The 18,516-nt window shown below is 48.3% G+C and overlaps 1 protein-coding gene across 1 annotated transcript in view; it reads left to right on the top strand.

The window, feature by feature from the left end:
• The window catches only part of LOC147668315 (sterol 26-hydroxylase, mitochondrial-like), a 102,742-nt gene that overhangs the window by 14,215 nt on the left and 70,011 nt on the right, over positions 1–18,516 (top strand). Inside the window, exon 3 of the mRNA XM_086948607.1 lies at positions 14,590–14,787. Coding sequence (XP_086804733.1) covers positions 14,590–14,787 — 198 coding nt within the window. The remainder of the gene's footprint in view (positions 1–14,589; positions 14,788–18,516) is intronic.

The following is an 18,516-nucleotide window of genomic DNA, read 5'->3' as shown; positions in this document are numbered from 1 at the left end:
TGTTCTGCCCCCGCTGGTCTCTCCTTTTGGGTCGATTGGGTGCTTGTTGCCACGTCCTGCAAGACACCAACACTACCCCTCTGATTAGGCACACCTGCCCTCTACTTATAGGAGGTTCCGCCCACCACTCATTCTCACAGTCACCCCCTTCCAACAACTCACCATGATCCACAATCTTACCCTCTTCCAACTCTTCTTCATCAGAGTCAGGGTCCCAGTCCCCCTACCCCACCATCCCCACACTTTGCACTTGTGCTCTGCATTTCCCCATAACCTATTAAACCATCTCCAAATTGCTCCTGAAACAAATCCTGCGAAGAGTGGACAGGCTGCACTAGACCCTCAAAACTGACCCGCCTGCGACCATTCCAACACGCCTACCTCCAACCCCTGGTTGGCACTAGACTGTCCCTGCCCTGCCTGCCCAGAGTGGGGAAGTGGCACCACACCCACCAACCTGGGCTCCCATCCTGGAAAGCCTCAGCCCCCACCCAAATCATGGAACAAGGTGGGAGGGTAGACAGGACCCCCACCTCAAGACCCATGCACCTGTGCTCCCACAGGGTGCTACCACCCTCCTCCACCCCAGCTGGTACTGCCCTTGCCTCTCTCTCTCCATGCCTGCCCTCCAGAACCTGGAACAACCCTCCCACCCTCAGTACAAGGGCATCCGCACTGAACACCCCCTGCCCCCAAAACACCAACAGCTCCACCTCATGGGCCCCAACTCGCCCCACATCAGACACGGGGGCGGGCACCAGTTGCATTCTCTGCCCTTCCCCTCTCCCCAATCCTGCCTCCTCACTGCTCCGCCCAGCCAAGGCCTGCCTACATGGACAGGAGATGTCCAGCGGCAGGCCTTGAGCAGTGCAAGCCCCGCCCAGCCACATCATTCTGCCCGGCCCCCTAACAGCCCAACCGCGTCACTGCGCCCTCTGCCTGCACTACAGGGTGCAGGCCAGAGCCATGAGGACTCCCCATCTCTCGGCCCGTGGACACACCCCTGCTGCCCGCCTCCCTCTGTCCTTCAATGAACGGAGGGGCCTGAACGTTTGCCGTGATAGAGAGCGGGCTCACCTGCTTGTTTTACCATACTCACCTAGGCCCATAAAAACATACACACTTTGAACAGGTGAACCTTTTGCTAAATCAGAATTTTAACCATTTAGGACCTATACCATTGACTTACCAATCCTTGTCACTGGTACCTAAAGTCCCCTGGGATCAAGGGAGTTAGCAAGAAAATAGGTAGTAGATATCATTTGCATTCATAAAATAACCACAGACTCTGGAAAGGTTTAAACACTTAATCTATGTAAATTCTTAAATGTTAGAGTCCATACCAATTCAATTAAAGCTTGTTCAATTAGGAAGAGAATAATCAAAGCAAGATGTGAAAATATTATGAGACTTTCTTTCAGCATTGAAACATAGGAAGGGTAAGAAAAGGAAAACAGTACAAAGACATACTCACACTGATTTATAATTACCTAGAATGGTGTGAAGACCAACCCTGGCCACGGGCTGGGATAAAGGACAGGACCCCTGATAGTTCAGGTGCCAACAGGACAGGACAGGTGCAGACCAGAATCAGGACAAGTACGGACCAAATTGGATCAGGACAGGACCACCGCAGGTCAGGACCCGCACCCACAGCTAAAGTACAACGCCAGCATCACACCCTCTCTGCAACTAACAGTCGAACCCCGATTGAGTTATTGAATCTCCTTCCCTGAACCCTGATTTGGTTATCGAATTCCTATCCCTTAAACCCCCGATTGGGTTATCGATTCTTCTGACAGAGTGCTCCGCCAGCACCTCTGCTCTCGATCGCCTATTGAGTGCGTTGGGTCAGTGACAGGTCAGCTATTCGGACAAGTCGGACAATCTAACTAGGTAAGCCTACCTTAGATATACCATTTTCCAGGGCAATGTACCGCCACCTAATGTTGCAAATTGTGTATTCCCTCAATGTGATTGGTCAAAATGTGAGGAAAGGTCATCACACCATACTAGTTATGATATCATTTCATTCAAATATTCAAATTAATGTTCCCTCCCATAGTTTTATTTTCCCATGCCTGTTTTATTCCACCCGACAATGGATGTTTCAATAATAAATACAATGTATTCTTTTTGTACAGTTTAGTTTCCTTTAGAGAGTTCATTAGGTTAGGTTCTCATGGTTTTTCACAGGCAAGACTGTCGTTGGCACAGGTTCAATGCCATGACTTGTGGACTCTTGAGCTCTTCTGCACAGTTGTAGGATTTCAAGATGGAGTGGAGCAAGGTTTCATCAGGCCCAAATACGAGCTAATAGCAAAGTCAAAAGAGAAACAATTTTAGAACAAAGAATAAATGAATACACTGTATACCACCTATCTCTACTCTACTCTCATTACTTTATTTTAACTATAGCATTAGAGATAAAGCAGTATGAACAGGGTTCAGTATAAGCTACAGTGCAAGCATTAGCATGTGAAGCATAGAGCAGCCATCTTTAGTTCTAGTGCGCAGAAGCAAAGTTTTCCCACCAAGCAAAGAATACGTCATGTCACGTGAGTGTGACAGACACATGCGCAGAAAGGTTCCCACATTGCGGTGGCCATTTTAGGTCACTCGAGTTACTGTTAGTAAAAGCACATTGAGAAGCTTCCCCTGGATGCTAGAAATATTGTGTGGTGCGTTATTAGTGATACGAAACATGTTGATTAGTACATTCTATATATATTATTTCGAGAGGATTGAATCCGAGCAAGTCTCTGTACGTGCGAAACCTTGCTCCATCAGCCACTCACCACGACCCGTGCTACCTCTGCCGCCTGCCCCCCCACCGCTTCGCGTATAACACTAGCGGTCTTTGCAGCATTCCCCCTGCCTACCGTAACCCTCCCTGTAAACGGAACAATCCTGGCCGCTACCAAGCCCGGCCCCATACCTTGTACCCCGCCCACCAGCACTCCGAGCGTCTTGCTGAAAAAGGCAGCCTGCTCGTTTCAGGCTGTTTCAACCCACCTTTTGATACCTTGCGGGCATGCCATGCCGGCAGCTGCCACTTCGTCCGCTGATCATTGTTTTGCGTGCTCCACGGGGGTACATCCGCCTGTTGCAGCGCTCCAGCCGCCAGCAGATCAGTCCTGCCCGTCTGCTGCACATCGATCGGGACCGCCATGCTACCTCCCGGAGCGAACATTACCACTACTACCACATGCAAACACACACCCCTAACTCTGACCCTGCCAACCGGGGGGTGCTGATTCAGAATGGCACCTGGACCCTGTTACCCATCACCCAGGAACCTATCTAAGCCTCACCCTTCACCCTCTGCAAATCTCTATGCTCTACGCTCTCGGACCCTATCACCTGCTCGAAAATAATAGGAGGGTAGGGCTTATGCCCATTCCCCCAATACCATCATAGTCTACAAGAGCGAGGCAGCTTTTACAGTATAAAAACACAGGCAGAAGCACAGATAATGTCCCAAAAATATGTCCAGGTTATCAGTAAGGTTCTAGGAAACTTAGCTAGACAGGACTTACAGACTTAGAACACAAAAGTGTTACCCTATTCTTTTAGCCTAAGCGAGCAGTACTGGTGATTTCATGAAACCAAACCAACATAAAAAGCCTTACTAGTATTGGTGATGCAATGAGTAATGCAATAACAACCATACCAGTAACTATTCTCTGACACAGAAGAAATCAATATAGTCTTCCTAACTCACTATGAGTTTTAACACACATATCAGTTCCTAACATTTTATGAAAATACTCGTATTATTCCCCACAAATTACCGATGTCTTACAATACACATTTACTATCAAATGAAATAAATTCATTTTGAATAAATACATTCAAATTCCCCACCAAAAAGTCTACCCTGTGCATTAAAAAAACATTGGTTTTTTGTTCAGAAATACCAACTTTTAATTTTCAGTAAACATGTGTTTGGCCCTCATACATCAGTGTGTCGCTGTCATCAAGGGTTCTTCGTGTGCACTACCCATGCATCATCATCAGATAGCCTGGATGTTAGTTATTTGCCAAGGATTGTCATTGGTGCTACGCCTGGGATGCCCGCAGTTATTTAAGAAGTACACAATATATAATAGTTGGGCACCATTGCTGCATTATCTTCAGTTGGTCGGGGGACTGCTCTGTAAAGCCAAAGATGTCCATATGATCAGGATGACCAGCTTCATGCCAGGGCTGGGATCCACCGTGCAGGAGATGCCACAAATGACACTCATTATGCCAGACCTCCCACTTATGGAAGAGACTGGCATCATTATGCCAGTGATGCCACATTATTCCAAGTGTGGCCATAGTTATGCGAAGAGCTTCACTGTGCCAAGTGTGGAAACTATTATTCCACAGACATCCACAAAGCGGAAAGAGCAGCTATAGAATTGGGGCCGCATTAACAAAAGGCCTTCGCCGCCGGAGCATCACATTTCATGAAGATCCGGTGGCGCAGGCCTCTCAATCATATCTATGATGCGACACAAAGCCACCCTGCGTGGCTCTGCATGGCCTCAAAGATATGGAGTAAGGAACGGCAGCGCAAAATTCTGCGTTGCCTTACTCTGTGTAAAGGAGGTGCTCCATGGGCATTACAGTGGTTGCTCCCATGGAACAACCATTGATTTTGATGCTGCTCCAGATTTACAAAATCATCTAAACCTGAGGAAGCGCCACAACCGTACACCTGCCCAGAGCAGGCGTAACAAGGAGAACTGTTTACATTCCTCCTTGTTTTTTTGTCATGTACTGCAATCTGCAGCACAAATAGAATGAGCAAAACACCCCTAGTGATTGTTTGTTTGGTCTCCCTTCCTCAATAAAAACAATCCTGCCAACAACACTGACACACTTGCACCGCGGTGCTAGGGTGCCTGCCTTGGCGCTTGGCTGCAAATTTTGCGCCGGCTGAAAAGACAGAAATCCACCCCATCTTGTAAATACGGCGCATTCCTATCCTTTCGAATTGGCGTAGGGCAGCGCAGCGAAATGACTTGCGGCGCTGCCCTACGCCAATTCTTTGTAAAGGAGGCCCTGAATGTGCATCCCAGAAAGGTCATAACCTGCGCTTGTGCACTGAGCCATAAAGGACAGAGCAAGCACCAAATCTTTGTACTTTCTAACATAATCCCAGCATAATTCCAGGTCATAATCCCTAAAGTGTTTGCAAGATTGTGCATAGAAGTCGAACAGAGTTGGGATAAACTAAGGTAACACCGCAAATACACCGTTTTGCTGTTTAAAAGGGTTTGTTCTTGTGTACTCTACTTTTACTTTGCATGCTGTTGTGGTTAACTTTGTGCCAGGGTGCTGTGAGGAACAGTGACATCAGAGGTCCGTTACCAGGGCCTCCGAGCCAGTCGAGGAGCTGTGGCTGGCCTAGGGCACCGCTGCTGTTATGGTCTGTGCACAAATAAACCTGGATGAAGAGCAGAACATCCGGTGTGGACGAGGAGCGACCATGAGTCCCAGACCATCTATCCAAAGAGAGAAGCAGGACAAACCCATCCGGAGCACAACAAGCGAGACGAAACCAGGAAACACGTCTTCACATCAGCATTTATTTATTTATTTATTTATTTATGCATTTTTATATAGCGCGGACTTTACCCGAAGGCGTCAGAGCGCTTCACATTAGGAACAGAAATGAAACATAATGAGAACCATTACAAAAGAGCAGATTACTAAAACATACGTTACTTACATAAGGTAATAGTGACAATTGTGAGCAAACAAAAAACATGAGGTAGTAAAAATTGTGAGCAACCAAAAATACAAGAGGTAATAAAGGTAATAATGACAACTGTGAGCAAACAAAATACTTGAGGTAGTAAAAATTGTGAGCAACCAAAAATACATGCGGTAGTAAAGGTAGTAGTGACAATTGTGAGCAAACAAAATACTTGAGGTAGTAAAAATTGTGAACAACCAAAAATACATGAGGTAGTCAAAAGTGCACAAGAGGAAAAGTGACAAGTGTGCAGTTATAAGAGAAAACAGAGTGTAATTTGAGGTATAATACTGCAATAAGTGCTGGCACAAGAACAGGCGTTACGTAGGCAAGGTGGCCCTTGTGCAAGTATCAAAGGTAAAAACATGTGAGAGGTAGCAACCGTGTGTTACATGGGCAAAGTGTAGTGTGCATGTTACAAAAGGGCACCGAACACAAGTACATGGAGAATACTGCAAAAAGGCAGACACTCCCACCACAGGAAAACACTGGGAAGGCACTCCCATGGTCATGGAAAGTAGAAAATATCAGTAGTGGGGAGTCTTCCTCCAAATAGCAAGAGGACGTGAATTACTTTTGGAGGTGTCTCTGGAGGAGGAGAACTTTGAGGTCCCTTTTGAAGGCCTGGGAGGAGGCGGTGGTCCGGAGCTCAGGCGGAAACGAGTTCTAGATTCTCACTGCGTTGCCTGAAAAGGATTGGGCCATTGTTCTTTCCTTCTTGAAAGTGGGAGGTTCAAGCAGTAGATTCTCGGCATTGCGTGAAGGTCTAGAGCCTCCAGAGAGTTTCAGTTTATTCGCCAGGTAGCGGGGAGAGGAGGAGTGCAAGGCTTTGTGGGTGATACAAGCGGTCTTGTAGATAGCTCTAGCCTCGAAGGGAAGCCAGCGGAGGGTGGATAACATCGGTGTGATGTGATCGCTTCTTTTGGCCCCATAGATGAAACGAGCTGCTGAATGGAAGACAGACTTAAGTGGAGACAGGTGAGATTTGGGGAGGCCAGTAAGAAGAGAATTGCAGTAGTCTAGTCTGGAGAGGACCAGCGATTGCACCAGGGTTATAAGGTCCTGCTCCGGGAAGAAGCGACGGATTCCCCAAAGAAGGCGCAGTTGGTAGCGAGCAGATTTTGCAATAGAATTGATGTGGGGAGTTAGATTTATTTTATTTATTTATTTATTATTACATTTATTAAGCGCGCAGCTACCCGTAGGTTACCCGGCGCTAGAGCAAACTGATCAGAGATAGAAGGGAGGAACATTAGTTGTTGAAAAGCCAGGTCTTTATTCCCTTACGGAATTTCAGAAAGCACGATTCCGTGCGCAAGGACTGAGGAAGAGAATTCCATAAGGATGGGGCCAACAGAGCAAACGAGCGGCCACCCATTTTGGCTCTGTTGATGCGAGGAATTTTAAATTTGTTATGCGATGAGGACTTAAGTGTGCGGGGGGAACATATTGCTGAACTAGAGCAGCAAGATAGCGCGGGGCTCTATCAGTCATGATTTTATGCATGTAGCAGAGTTTTTTGTCTAGAATGACACCAAGAGATTTTGCGCTGTTGACAATGATGGGTTTATTGTTTAGTAGATTCATCTGATCCATCCATGATTGAACCGGGGGAGGAGAGAGTGAGGAGGAGAAGAGGAGGAATTCAGTTTTGGAGGGATTCAGAATCAATTGATGAGATGACATCCAGTTTTGAATGGAGTCAAGAGTAGATCTTAGGATGGAGAGATCATGAGTGGAGGCAACCTTGAGGTAGAGTTGAGTGTCATCAGCATAGAGATGATAGTGAATCCCGGATTTGCTTAGGAGGTTTCCCAGTGGTTCTAAGTAGAGATTGAACAGTGTGGGTGCAAGTATAGAGCCTTGGGGAACACCTTGACCCACCGCCACAGGAGAAGAAAGACTGTTCGCTATTTTGATCATTTGAGATCTGTCAGAGAGGAAGGATGCAAACCATTTAAGCACAGTGCCCTCCATGACCATTCTCTGTTGAAGAATATTGAGGAGGGTGTTGTGATTAACAGTGTCGAAGGCTGCGGAGAGGTCAAGGAGAATTAGCAGACAGGACCCCCCTGAGTCGAGTATCCCCAGCGCATCATCAACCACTTGCAGTAGGGCTGTTTCAGTGCTGCAGTTTTGGATGAAGCCGGACTGGCAATTGTCAAGAAGATCATTGTCCTTGATATGACGAGAGAGTTGTTTGGCTACACATCTTTCCGTGATCTTTGCAAGAAAGGGAAGGTTAGTGATGGGGCGGAAGTTGTTGAGGTCATTCGCATCAGCAGTGGGCTTTTTCAGCAGAGGGGTAACCTGCCCAGTTTTGAAGGAGACAGGAAGGGAGCCTTGCCAGAGGGAGAGGTTGATCAGAGTGGTCCAATAGGAGAGGGAATGGGTATAGAAGTCAAAGGCAATGGCACTGGGGATAGGGTCAAGAGAATGGTTGGAGGGCTTTGTTTCGCGTATGCACTTGAGAAGGGCATCTTCAGATATGGGGTCAAAGCTCTGCCAAATGGCTAAGGATTTGCGCTCCTCTGGAGGTGTAGGATGAGCAACCTGATCCACAAGTGATTTCACCTTTCCATCGAAGAAAGTAGCAAAATCCGCTGCTCTCTTTGTAGAATCCTCCACCTTGGAGGTTGGGGGAGAGCAGCTCGGAGTCTTGATGAGATCGAATAGTTTTTTGAGTCTATTTTTGGCGGAATCAAGGAGGGTTTTGAAGTGCGTCGCTTTCTCAAGGAAGATGTGCTTGTGGTATTTGGATCTTGCTGTGCGAAGCAAGGCTAATTTGTCAGTGGAAGGCAATTGCCTCCATTGCTGCTCCAGGAATCTTAGCTGCTTCCTTTCCTCATAAAGGGATTTGTTGAACCAAGGTGCTGAGGGAGAGGGCCTTATCCTTTTGCTTTTGAGTGGAGCGACGTTATTAATTTCAGCTGCAAGAACTGTGAGGCATTGGGAGGTGAGATCGTCAACAGCTATGTTCGGGTCTAGCCTTGGAAGTGAAAGCAAAGCTGATTCACAGAGGGGACCGACATCAATGTTTTTGGCATCACGGAACCAGGAGATGGCCCTCTTGGGTTGGCCAAGAGTTATAGAGTGTGAAAGTTGAAGAGAGAATGGGATGAGGTGGTGGTCAGACCAATCTACATGAATAGGGGTAGTAGTAGAAAGCATGCCTGCTTTAGAAATAACAAGGTCCAGGATTGCGCCCTTAGAGTGGGTTGGTTCAGTGCAGTGTTGGATAAGATCATTTGCCGAGAGGAAGGTGGCCAGTGAGTTCGCAGAGGAGTCTTGCGGTGCGCCCCAGTGGAGATTGAAGTCACCCACGATGGTCTGATTGTCACTTTGAGAGTATTGGTCGCTGATGAAGTCTTTGAGATCTTCTATAAACGAAGAGCTACTACTACGAGGCGGGCGGTAAATGATATGGAATCTGAGCGGTGAACGGTGTTGCAATTGAAGCTCAAGAGAAAGGCATTCAAAGGTGTGGGAGGAGCTGCTAGGAGACGCCTTAAGTTGGAGGGCGTTTCTGAAGATGACTGCAACACCTCCCCCCGTGTTGTCAGTTCTGTCATTCCTAAATATGGAATAACCTGTGGGTAATAGGAGATCAAACATAGAGTGAGAGGTATCTTAGAACCAGGTCTCTGTGAGGAAGAGCATGTCAAGTTTGTGAAGGGTGATGGTGTCGGAGATTTCAAGTTTGTGTTTTACTGCAGATCTGCAGTTGTGAAGCATACAGCGCAGCTCTGTCAAGACTGTTTTGGTGATGGGGGCACTTGGGCTCTGAAGGGTGATCGGGATATTGTACATTTGCGGAGGTGCTCGGGAGGGTTTAGGTGGACGCTTTATTCTGAGAGAGGTGATTGTCGGAAAAGTGTAGACAGTGGGGTTGCTAGGGTATGCCTGTTGAAGAAGGGTGGCGTTCAAGGGCTTGTGTGAGTTAACAACGCTTGCAGACGAAGGGTTGAGCTTGGCTGTATTGGGGTGAGGGGGCGAGGTGCATCTCTGGGGAAGTTGGGAGGGGGTAGAGGTGCATGGAGGGGTGGGGATCTTAGAGCATAAAAGTGAAATGGCAGCTGTCAGCTGAGAGATGGAGGTGATCAGAGAGCCTAGCGTATTTTCCAGTGAGAAAGAGGCAGAGCACGGAAGGTTGGGTGGCTCGATTGAAATAAGGGGGGGTGGAATTGGTGGACGGCAGGGAAAGGTGGGGGGACAGGGGGTGTGTTGGGGGGTGGGGTTCACAGGTGGGGAAATGTGGAGGTTGAGAGCGGGAGTAAATGAATTGGGGGTTAAGGGAGAGTTGTCATTGTTGGTGTTGCAAGAGGGAGAGGAATTGGGGACAAATTTAGAGGGAGAAATGTGCGGAACACGTCGGTCGGGAAGTAGGAGGGGGGAGGCCTGTGTGGCGTCATGGGAGTGTAGGAGGTTTGGGCGGAAAAGAGGTGCATTGGTTGCGGAGGTCCTGTCAGTTAGGAGAGGTAGCAGTGAGGGAACGGTCATCTGGCAGAATGAGGGGGGTTGAGAGAAAGGGAAGTTGAGGAGGGGAAGTGGTTCTGCTGGGCCCGAGGGAGGGAGAAGGAAGGTGTTCCTTTCGAGGGGAAAGGGGGTAGTGCGGCAGTACTGGAGGAGTAGGAGGGAGGAGAGAGATGCAGTGGGAATGTGGCAAACACGGGGTGAATGACGAGGGAATGAAGGGGTGGAGAGGAGGGACGGAAGGAGGGCTAAGGGGAGCATAGAGACAGTTAATTGGGGAAGAGTGTTGGAGGAGAGGTGGACTAAAGAAGGGGGTGATGGGAAGAAGTATGGGGGAGGAGAATAGATTGGAGTATCGTGATAGTGCAGATGGGACGAGGAGTGTGTTAGCTAGTGGTAAGGCTGAAGTAAAGCGGGAGGGGACATACTGTGGGGGGGTAGGAATAGGAGATGAGGTAAGTTGGGGGGGAAAGGGAAGAGGGCCGACCTGCGCTTCTCGAGAGTGCAGCCAATTTGAGTGGGGTGGGGTCGGCGGGGGAGAAAGGGAGTAATGGGTGGAACTGGAAGGAGAGTCAGGGGGAAACCCGGTTGCAGAGACGAGGAGTAAGGTGGGGAAGAGGTGGTCAAAGAGCGAGAGGCAGGAGTCTTTGCCTTGGATCATGACAGTACCGTTGTTATAGAGTGAGATAGTGAGGTAGCCATTGAAGCACCCAGAGGGGGAAATTTTTAGTTGTTTCCCATAAGGGATAGAGGAGGAGGAGGTGACGTTAAGGGAATTGTAAAAACTGTTGGACCAAGAGGGGATGTCGCGAGTGAAGAAGATGTCGCGAGTGAAGAAGCATTCCTTCCATCGGCGGGGGGAGGGGGGGGGGGGACAAGGTGGGGGGACCTGTGGGACAGAAAGATGGATGAAACACAACATTACTTCTTCACATCTGTTCGCTTCAATGGCAGACAAGTACGGGCGCGCCGCAGCTGTCAGCGCGTGAGGCCCTCGGCACGCACAGAATTCCCTTTGCCCAGCGCTCGAGGGTGTACAGAGGCCCATAACATCTGGAACACAGCCCCGGACTGAGCAAAGGCTCCGAGGTAGAGCGCAAAACCCCACACTGACTGCGCTCCAGCCAGCCACAGTGACTGTCCGTGTAGAGTGACATTAATAAAGATAGTTTAAACTTACCTCTGTCATCGCAATAAGTTGTTTACTTCCACAGCGAGGAGGAAGATGTTGGAAAACAGCATTATTATTGATCGTGGGGCTTTATCTAAGAAGGATTAAACACTGAACAACACGGCCACCTATTGTCCATAGTGAAAATTACAAGTGGAATTAAAGTATTTATAACGTGGAAGCAAACCAGGGAACCCTGGTCCACCTCTGAATGTGAGCAGGGGACCTTTGAGAATTACTCGGTAACTTTGGATGGTCAAAACCTCAGTCCTAACAGGAAAAAGGTACTTTTGATTATGGGTTGGGTAAAGAAGGACAACATAGCTTCAAATACTGACCAGTGGCACTGGATCAACACGTTCAACCTATTCAAGACCCTCAAAAGAAAGTCAAACAGTTACTAGAGGTTTGATTTGCCGAAGCAGTTATATCGCTGTGGCAAGAAACACATTTCACACACACCCACAACCACAAGATGAATATGTAGAGGAATGTGTGGCTCCCCTAAAAGAGACCTCAAGATCAAATGCCAATTTGGTGAAATGATGGATGAACTAATAAAAGACCAATTTATAACTCGGTGTTCTTCTAAGAACATGCATGAAAGGCTTTGGGCTGCCAAGAATCCAACCCTCAAAGAGGCAACTGATATGGCTAAGATTGTCAAGCAATCCTGCTCATGCATGAAGGAAATGGACCTCAAAGACCTCAATATGACGCAAGAAATAGGAAAGCACTAGGACAGGGAGGGTGTGGCAGTGGTAATTAAATTACATACGTTTTCCACTGTTAGACCTTCTTGAAACAAACAAGCTCCAATGAGAAACAGACAATATGATGGAGAAAAGTTATGTAGCAGATGTGGAAGTGCACAGGAGCGGTCCGTGCTGGCAAGAGCGGTGGGGCGGGGTGGGGGCGAGTCAACAGACAACGATGAGGTATAGTTAAATAAATAAGAAGCACATAAAACTCATGGTTCATTCAGACTCAATGTTCACCAGTGTGCCTGAAGCCCCGTAGACGGAAACATGGCGCAGATCTACATTGTATCTCAACGACATCAGTCCCACAGGGTATGAGAGTGGAAATATTGATGTGTTGGGTTATATGTGGGTTGATATTGTCTTTCAAGGAAGGAAAATATGAGGCATGGTCAATATTGCACAATCTTGGCCCTTGTGTTTGGGTTGGTCCACCAATACGATCTCTATATTATTATTACTAATCCTCGAACTGTCAGATGATAGTGGTAGAGGACACAAGCATGGAGAAGAATATAGACAATGCCGAAGATCATTTAATTAATTTAGGGGCTTTTGAGGGGTATGTAAAAAAAATAATCCTAAAACGCGATGCTCAGCCTGTTCAGCATAGGCCCAGGAGAATAGTGATCGCCTTTAGGGACGAGGTTAAAAAAAATGTTGAACAGCACAATAAAGGATGAGCTAATAGAGCCAGAGGAACTTTGCTGAGTGGGTTTCTTTTACGGTAATCACAAAAAAAAACAATGGCAAGTTGAGGTTTTGTGTCAACCTCCACACCCTCAACCAGCACATCGTAATGGACAGGTTTTCTTTGACACATATAGGGGAGATGGTTCTGATGTTAAAAGGTGGAAAGTGCTTTTGAAACCGTGCCTTCACAGTGCGGATGCCCCAGGTTAAGTTGCACCCTGATTCTAAAAACGTGACCGCCTTTATAACTACTAAGTGAGTATTTCAATTCAACTGCCTTTTTTTTGCATTGGCTTTGACAACAAGCATATTCCAACGGGTCATGACACAGATCCTTAAGGGTGAGAAACAAGTTGCCTTCTTTCAAGATGACATTATGATATTTGGCGAATCTGTGGAGGAATACAACTTGGTTCTGAAGCAAGTGTTGGCTTAGGTAGAAAAAGCCGGGTTAACTCTGCAAAGATAAATGCCAATTTTTAAAGGAAAAGTTGAATACCTAAGCTATTCATTATGTGCGTAAGGTGTTAGGCCCAAACCTGATTTGATAAAGGCCATAAAAGATACCCCCAGCCATGAGACAATGAAGAGTTGAGGTCCTTTTTGGGTCTTGTGGAGTAATATGCAAAATTTGTCAAGATCTTTTCAGAAAAAACAGAACTTTTACAATTCTTGTTGTTAAAGGAGGTGAAGGTTGACAGGAATCTGGGAAAGTATCAGCATTTGAAAGTCTCAAGAGTGAGATTACATTTGCAGAAACATTGACACCATTTGGCTTGAATTGCAAAATACTCATTACGGTAGGTGCCAGCGCTGTGGGTATTGATGTGGCGTTGTCGCAAAAGAAGGCAGGCGATGAAAAGACAGTGTGCGACAGAGTGAGAGGCAAAAGCAACAGACAGTAGATATTCCGTCACAGAGAGAAAGGCATCGGTGCCAGCTTGGCCACTGGAACATTGTAGGACCTACATTTGGGGAATGGTTTTTTTGCTGCACATGGATCACAAGCTTTTAATTCGAGTATTGCAACCCGGGGGAGCTTCAAATACCTGAGCAAGGCTGGCAAGATTAGCATCCCATCTTAAAGATTACTATCACACCAAAGAGCATGTGCCAAGTTGGGAAAAGTGACAGGCGGATTGTTTGCTCAGATTACTGATTGAAGAATGTGTGATTGAATATGAAATTCACCCTCAATAATTGCGGCTGGGGCCGAAACCAACCTTAGTAACCTCTGAAGTAAGGAATGTACAGCTTGCCCTCATTAAGAGTTGAGGTACTTTATAGCCCAGGATCCAGTTTTCTTAAAGCTGCTTCATTTGGAGAGCATGCTACCATGGACAATCTCTTGTTACTGATATTAATACATCTGTGTTGGAGGTATTGTTTCCAGCTGAACAAAAGAAGAGCTTACTGCATCACGTGTGCTTTTTAATGCAGTTTTTTTTAATGCAGTAACATGACTGTTTATTTTAATGTCCTTCTTGGCGTATTGTAGATGAGGTAATTCATTCTGCACTTTTCTATATATTTTATGTAAGGATGTTTTTGATGTGAATGCTTGTATTTATATGGTGGCATACTACTATGGCTGACCAATAACTTCGAACTTTTTTTGAAAAGTTTTTTGTTGTATTATTTTCCAAAACTGTGTGATTAAATCCTTTAAGAAATGTATTTGTCCTTGCCTTGTAACATGAAGTTAATTCTGTCGCTGGTGTGTTTCACCCCCTTTACAGGAATCTCCGCCATCCTCTTTGAAACGCGCCTTGGCTGCTTGGAGGAGCAGATCCCGCCTGAGACGCAGAAATTCATTGACTCCATTGGCTACATGTTCAAAAACTCCGTGTTCGCCACAGTCCTGCCCACCTGGACGCGGGGCGTTCTGCCCTTCTGGAACCGCTACCTCGAGGGCTGGGATACCATCTTCGGCATTGGTAAGGTGTAATTGGCCAGCGTCACTTAAACTGCATTCAAACCCACCAATGACAGTGAGCATACAACTGGTGCACTTATGCATCACCTCAAGCGTTGGAGGCTCAAATCCATCAGCCTGAAAAATATAGATTTGTTGAAAGAGATACAGTTATAGACATAAAATCCTTTTTTCACCTCTTTTTTTTTCTTTCCCCCTCAGATCAAAATTCTTCACTTTCGTTGCAGGGAAAGTTTTCCATATTAGACCATAGATTAATCCCAGCCAGGCTGGGTAACTTTGTATAGAGAGAGTTTGCTGTTTCCAGACTCGTTTCGTCAGCACACACAGGTGCATGGAGAATGGGCTTTAGGTCAGCCACCTTCAGCTGCCAGCTTGCTTTGGTCACCCCCGTCAACTAATGCTTGTTTAAAGTGCCTTTCACATTTTGTATCGGCCATTGGAGTATTGTGCATAGACACATCACGGCAACAGGACCCCCCGCCCCACAATGTTAAGAATCCCGCAAATAACACATAAGACACCAGTGTTAGATTGGGAAAAGGTGATCCTCCTGGACCTCAGTGCCGCCTTTGATACGGTGGATCACCGTGTCCTTCTACATCGCCTGGCCAGGGCAGGAATCGTGGGCTCAGCACACGCCTGGATTAACTCCTTCCTATCAGGCCGTACTTTTCAGGTGTGGGACGGCAACTCTCGCTCAGACCCCCGTCCACTCACATGCGGAGTCCCGCAGGGGTCCTCGCTTAGTCCCACCCTGTTTAATGTTTACATGGCCCCCCTGGAAGATGTTGTGACCCCCTATGGGATCAAGGTTGTCAACTACGCTGATGACACCCAACTGGTCGTCTCCCTCTCCCAGCTGGACAAACATCCAGACAGCCTGCGGAACTGTCTCCAGGACATCTACTCCTGGATGTGCGAATCTTCCCTCAAATTGAACGGTGCCAAAACCGAAATTATGCTCCTGGGTAACAAATGGTCCTCAATCCCCGCCGCGGTGTGGCCAGACACCTTTGGTGAGATTCCCACTCCCAAGACCCAAGTCAAAACGCTAGGCGTCTGGCTGGAACCAAGCCTCACCATGAAGACCCAGGCGACCAAGACCGCTGGAACATGCTTTGGCCTCTTGCGGTCTACCCGCAAGATCCTCCCCCTCCTCCCCCCGCTCTCCAGGAAGCTGCTGGTTCAAGGGCTCATCCTAGCCAGACTTGATTATAGCAACGCCGTCTACCTTGGTGCACCGGAGTTCACCTTAGCCAAACTCCAACGGGCACAAAACGCTGCGGCAAGGCTCATATTGGACCTCCCCCCTAGAGCCTCTGCCAAACCGGCCCTCAAGGCCCTTCACTGGCTCCCTGTCCGCCAGCGAATTGAGTTTAAAGCAATGTGCACCAGTCATAAACTCATTAATGGTGCCGGCCCGGCCGCCCTGAAAGACCTTGTCACCCCCTACAAAGCCTCAAGGTCACTGCGCTCGGACGATGAGCATCTGGCCATCGTCCCTAAATTTAAGAAGGCTCGAACCGGCGGCCGCCGCTTCTCGGTCAAAGCCTCCTCAGGGTGGAACGCACTGCCTCGCCACTTGCGTCTGGAACCCTCCCACGCCCTCTTCCGAAAAAAACTAAAGACTTTCCTATTCCCTAAATAGTCCTCCGGTCCCCCCCTCCTCTTGGATATTGCAAGTCTATAGCGCGGGGATGCCTCCGGGTCACCAGGTGCTTTATAAATTTATTAATAATAATAATAATAATAATAATAAAAGTTGTTGCAGGTTTATTACATATACCGTTATGTAATGATGGGTTATCTTACGGGCAATCCAAGGGCAGGCCGCCTCTCGCCACGTGCCTGCCTGATGAGCCAAGAAGCACTGTGGCGAACCACCAGTGCTGCCCCTTATGGTAATAATACTAATAATGTTCACACCCCTAATGGGGGCGGAGCGTAGCTAGGCAAGCCCCCGGTTGCACAGGCCTACAACCGCCCGAAGGACTACTGGGGCGCCGACACGTGTTCCCGGGCCTCCCCTGAGGCTCCAGGTTTTAGGCTCTGGCACCCCTATGTGCCCGCTGAGGTACATTGTTGCACCTTGCTGCCTCCGGATCGCCCTGTAACTCCGCCTGCAACGATAAAAGCACACATTACAAAGTTCAAAGAGCCCATCAGCTGGCACTCGGGGTGAGCGGCAGGGAGGGAGAAGAGTGCCCAACGTGGGCGCGCGACGTCCGGAGCGGCAAAGAGGCTAGTAAAATGGCGAGGGGGGGGGTTAAATACCCCTCACCACGCCTGCCGCCCCGGACGTGCGTGTCTGGCCCACCCACCCTACCAACGACTTCCCCCCCCCCCCCGAGGGGGAGGAGCCCAAGAGCAGAGGGCGGGGCGCCCTTCCGTGTCTAAGAGGGCCGCCCTCCTGATGGCCACCGGGTGGCCTCGGGCAGCCTCATAGACACATCACGGCAACAGGACCCCCCGCCCCACAATGGTAAGAATCCCGCAAATAACACACAAGACACCAGTGTTAGATTGGAAAAAGTTGCTGCAGGTTTATTACATACACCGTTATGTAATGATGGGTTATCTTACGGGCGATCCAAGGGCAGGCCGCCTCTCGCCACCTGCCCGCCTGATGAGCCAAGCAGCACCGTGGCGAATCACCAGTGCTGCCCCTTATGGTAATAATACTAATTAATTAATTAATTAATTGCAGGTTTATATAGCGCTAGGATCGACTCCCGGAGGAGTATCTCCGCGCTTCGACCGCTGCGAAACCCTTCCTGGCTTCCCTGAGAGATGGTCCCTTAATGGGTATCTCCAGGGTGAGACCAGGCATCCCCGGCGGTCTGGTGGGGCCGTTAGTGAAGATGAGGCAAGCTTATGCCCAGAGTTGCCGAGTGTGATCGCTGATCAGAGTGGGCACCGAGGCGAGAGAATTATCAAGTCCGCTGACCTTGGTCCAGAAACCTGCCGCGTCGGGAATCGAACCCTGGTCCCGGGCCGTCCTCTGCTCTCGGGTCTGCCGCCTCTAACCAGTGACGGGGGCGGAGCGTAGCTAGGCAAGCCCCGGTTGCACAGGCCTACAACCGCCCGAAGGACTACTGGGGCGCCGACACGTGTTCCCGGGCCTCCCCTGAGGCTCCAGGTTTTAGGCTCTGGCACCCCTATGTGCCCGCTGAGGTACATTGTTGCACCTTGCTGCTTCCGGATCGCCCTGTAACTCCGCCACAGCCCCACCGGCGGCTTCCGTCGCCCCCCACACTTAGTTACCACTTTTACCTGCAACCTTTGCTCTGCAGCGCTTCCTCTAAGTCTAAGAGGAACAGATCCATTCCTACCGGGGTCAGGTGTACACCATCAGCCTCAACGTACCCCTTGACCCTGTCCTGGATCATCTCATGCCTTTCAATGTTGTTTATCTGTACTTGTTTTTTGCACCTAAATGTAGTACCACACCCCTGCTGACTGTGCACAATGGATGATCTATCACTTACATAAGTTTGTGTACATACGTTTGATTGTTGAGGTTGCACTTAGGGTGATTTAGTACATAATTGTGACCTTTCACCTAAATGTGTTTTTGCTTTGAAATGTGATTTTTTTCCCCCAATCCTGTCCACTTTGCAGCAAGGGAGATTTGCCATTAAATGTGATTTTTTCCTAAGCCTTTCCCACATGTGTGTTCACATTGCTTCATGGGCAGCGATTTTGTACCTCAATGTGCTGTCAGCCA

Source organism: Lissotriton vulgaris, unplaced genomic scaffold, assembly GCF_964263255.1.
Source record: "Lissotriton vulgaris unplaced genomic scaffold, aLisVul1.2 SCAFFOLD_3440, whole genome shotgun sequence".
Classification (NCBI taxonomy): domain Eukaryota; kingdom Metazoa; phylum Chordata; class Amphibia; order Caudata; family Salamandridae; genus Lissotriton; species Lissotriton vulgaris.
This window is presented reverse-complemented; position numbering and strand designations above follow the sequence as displayed.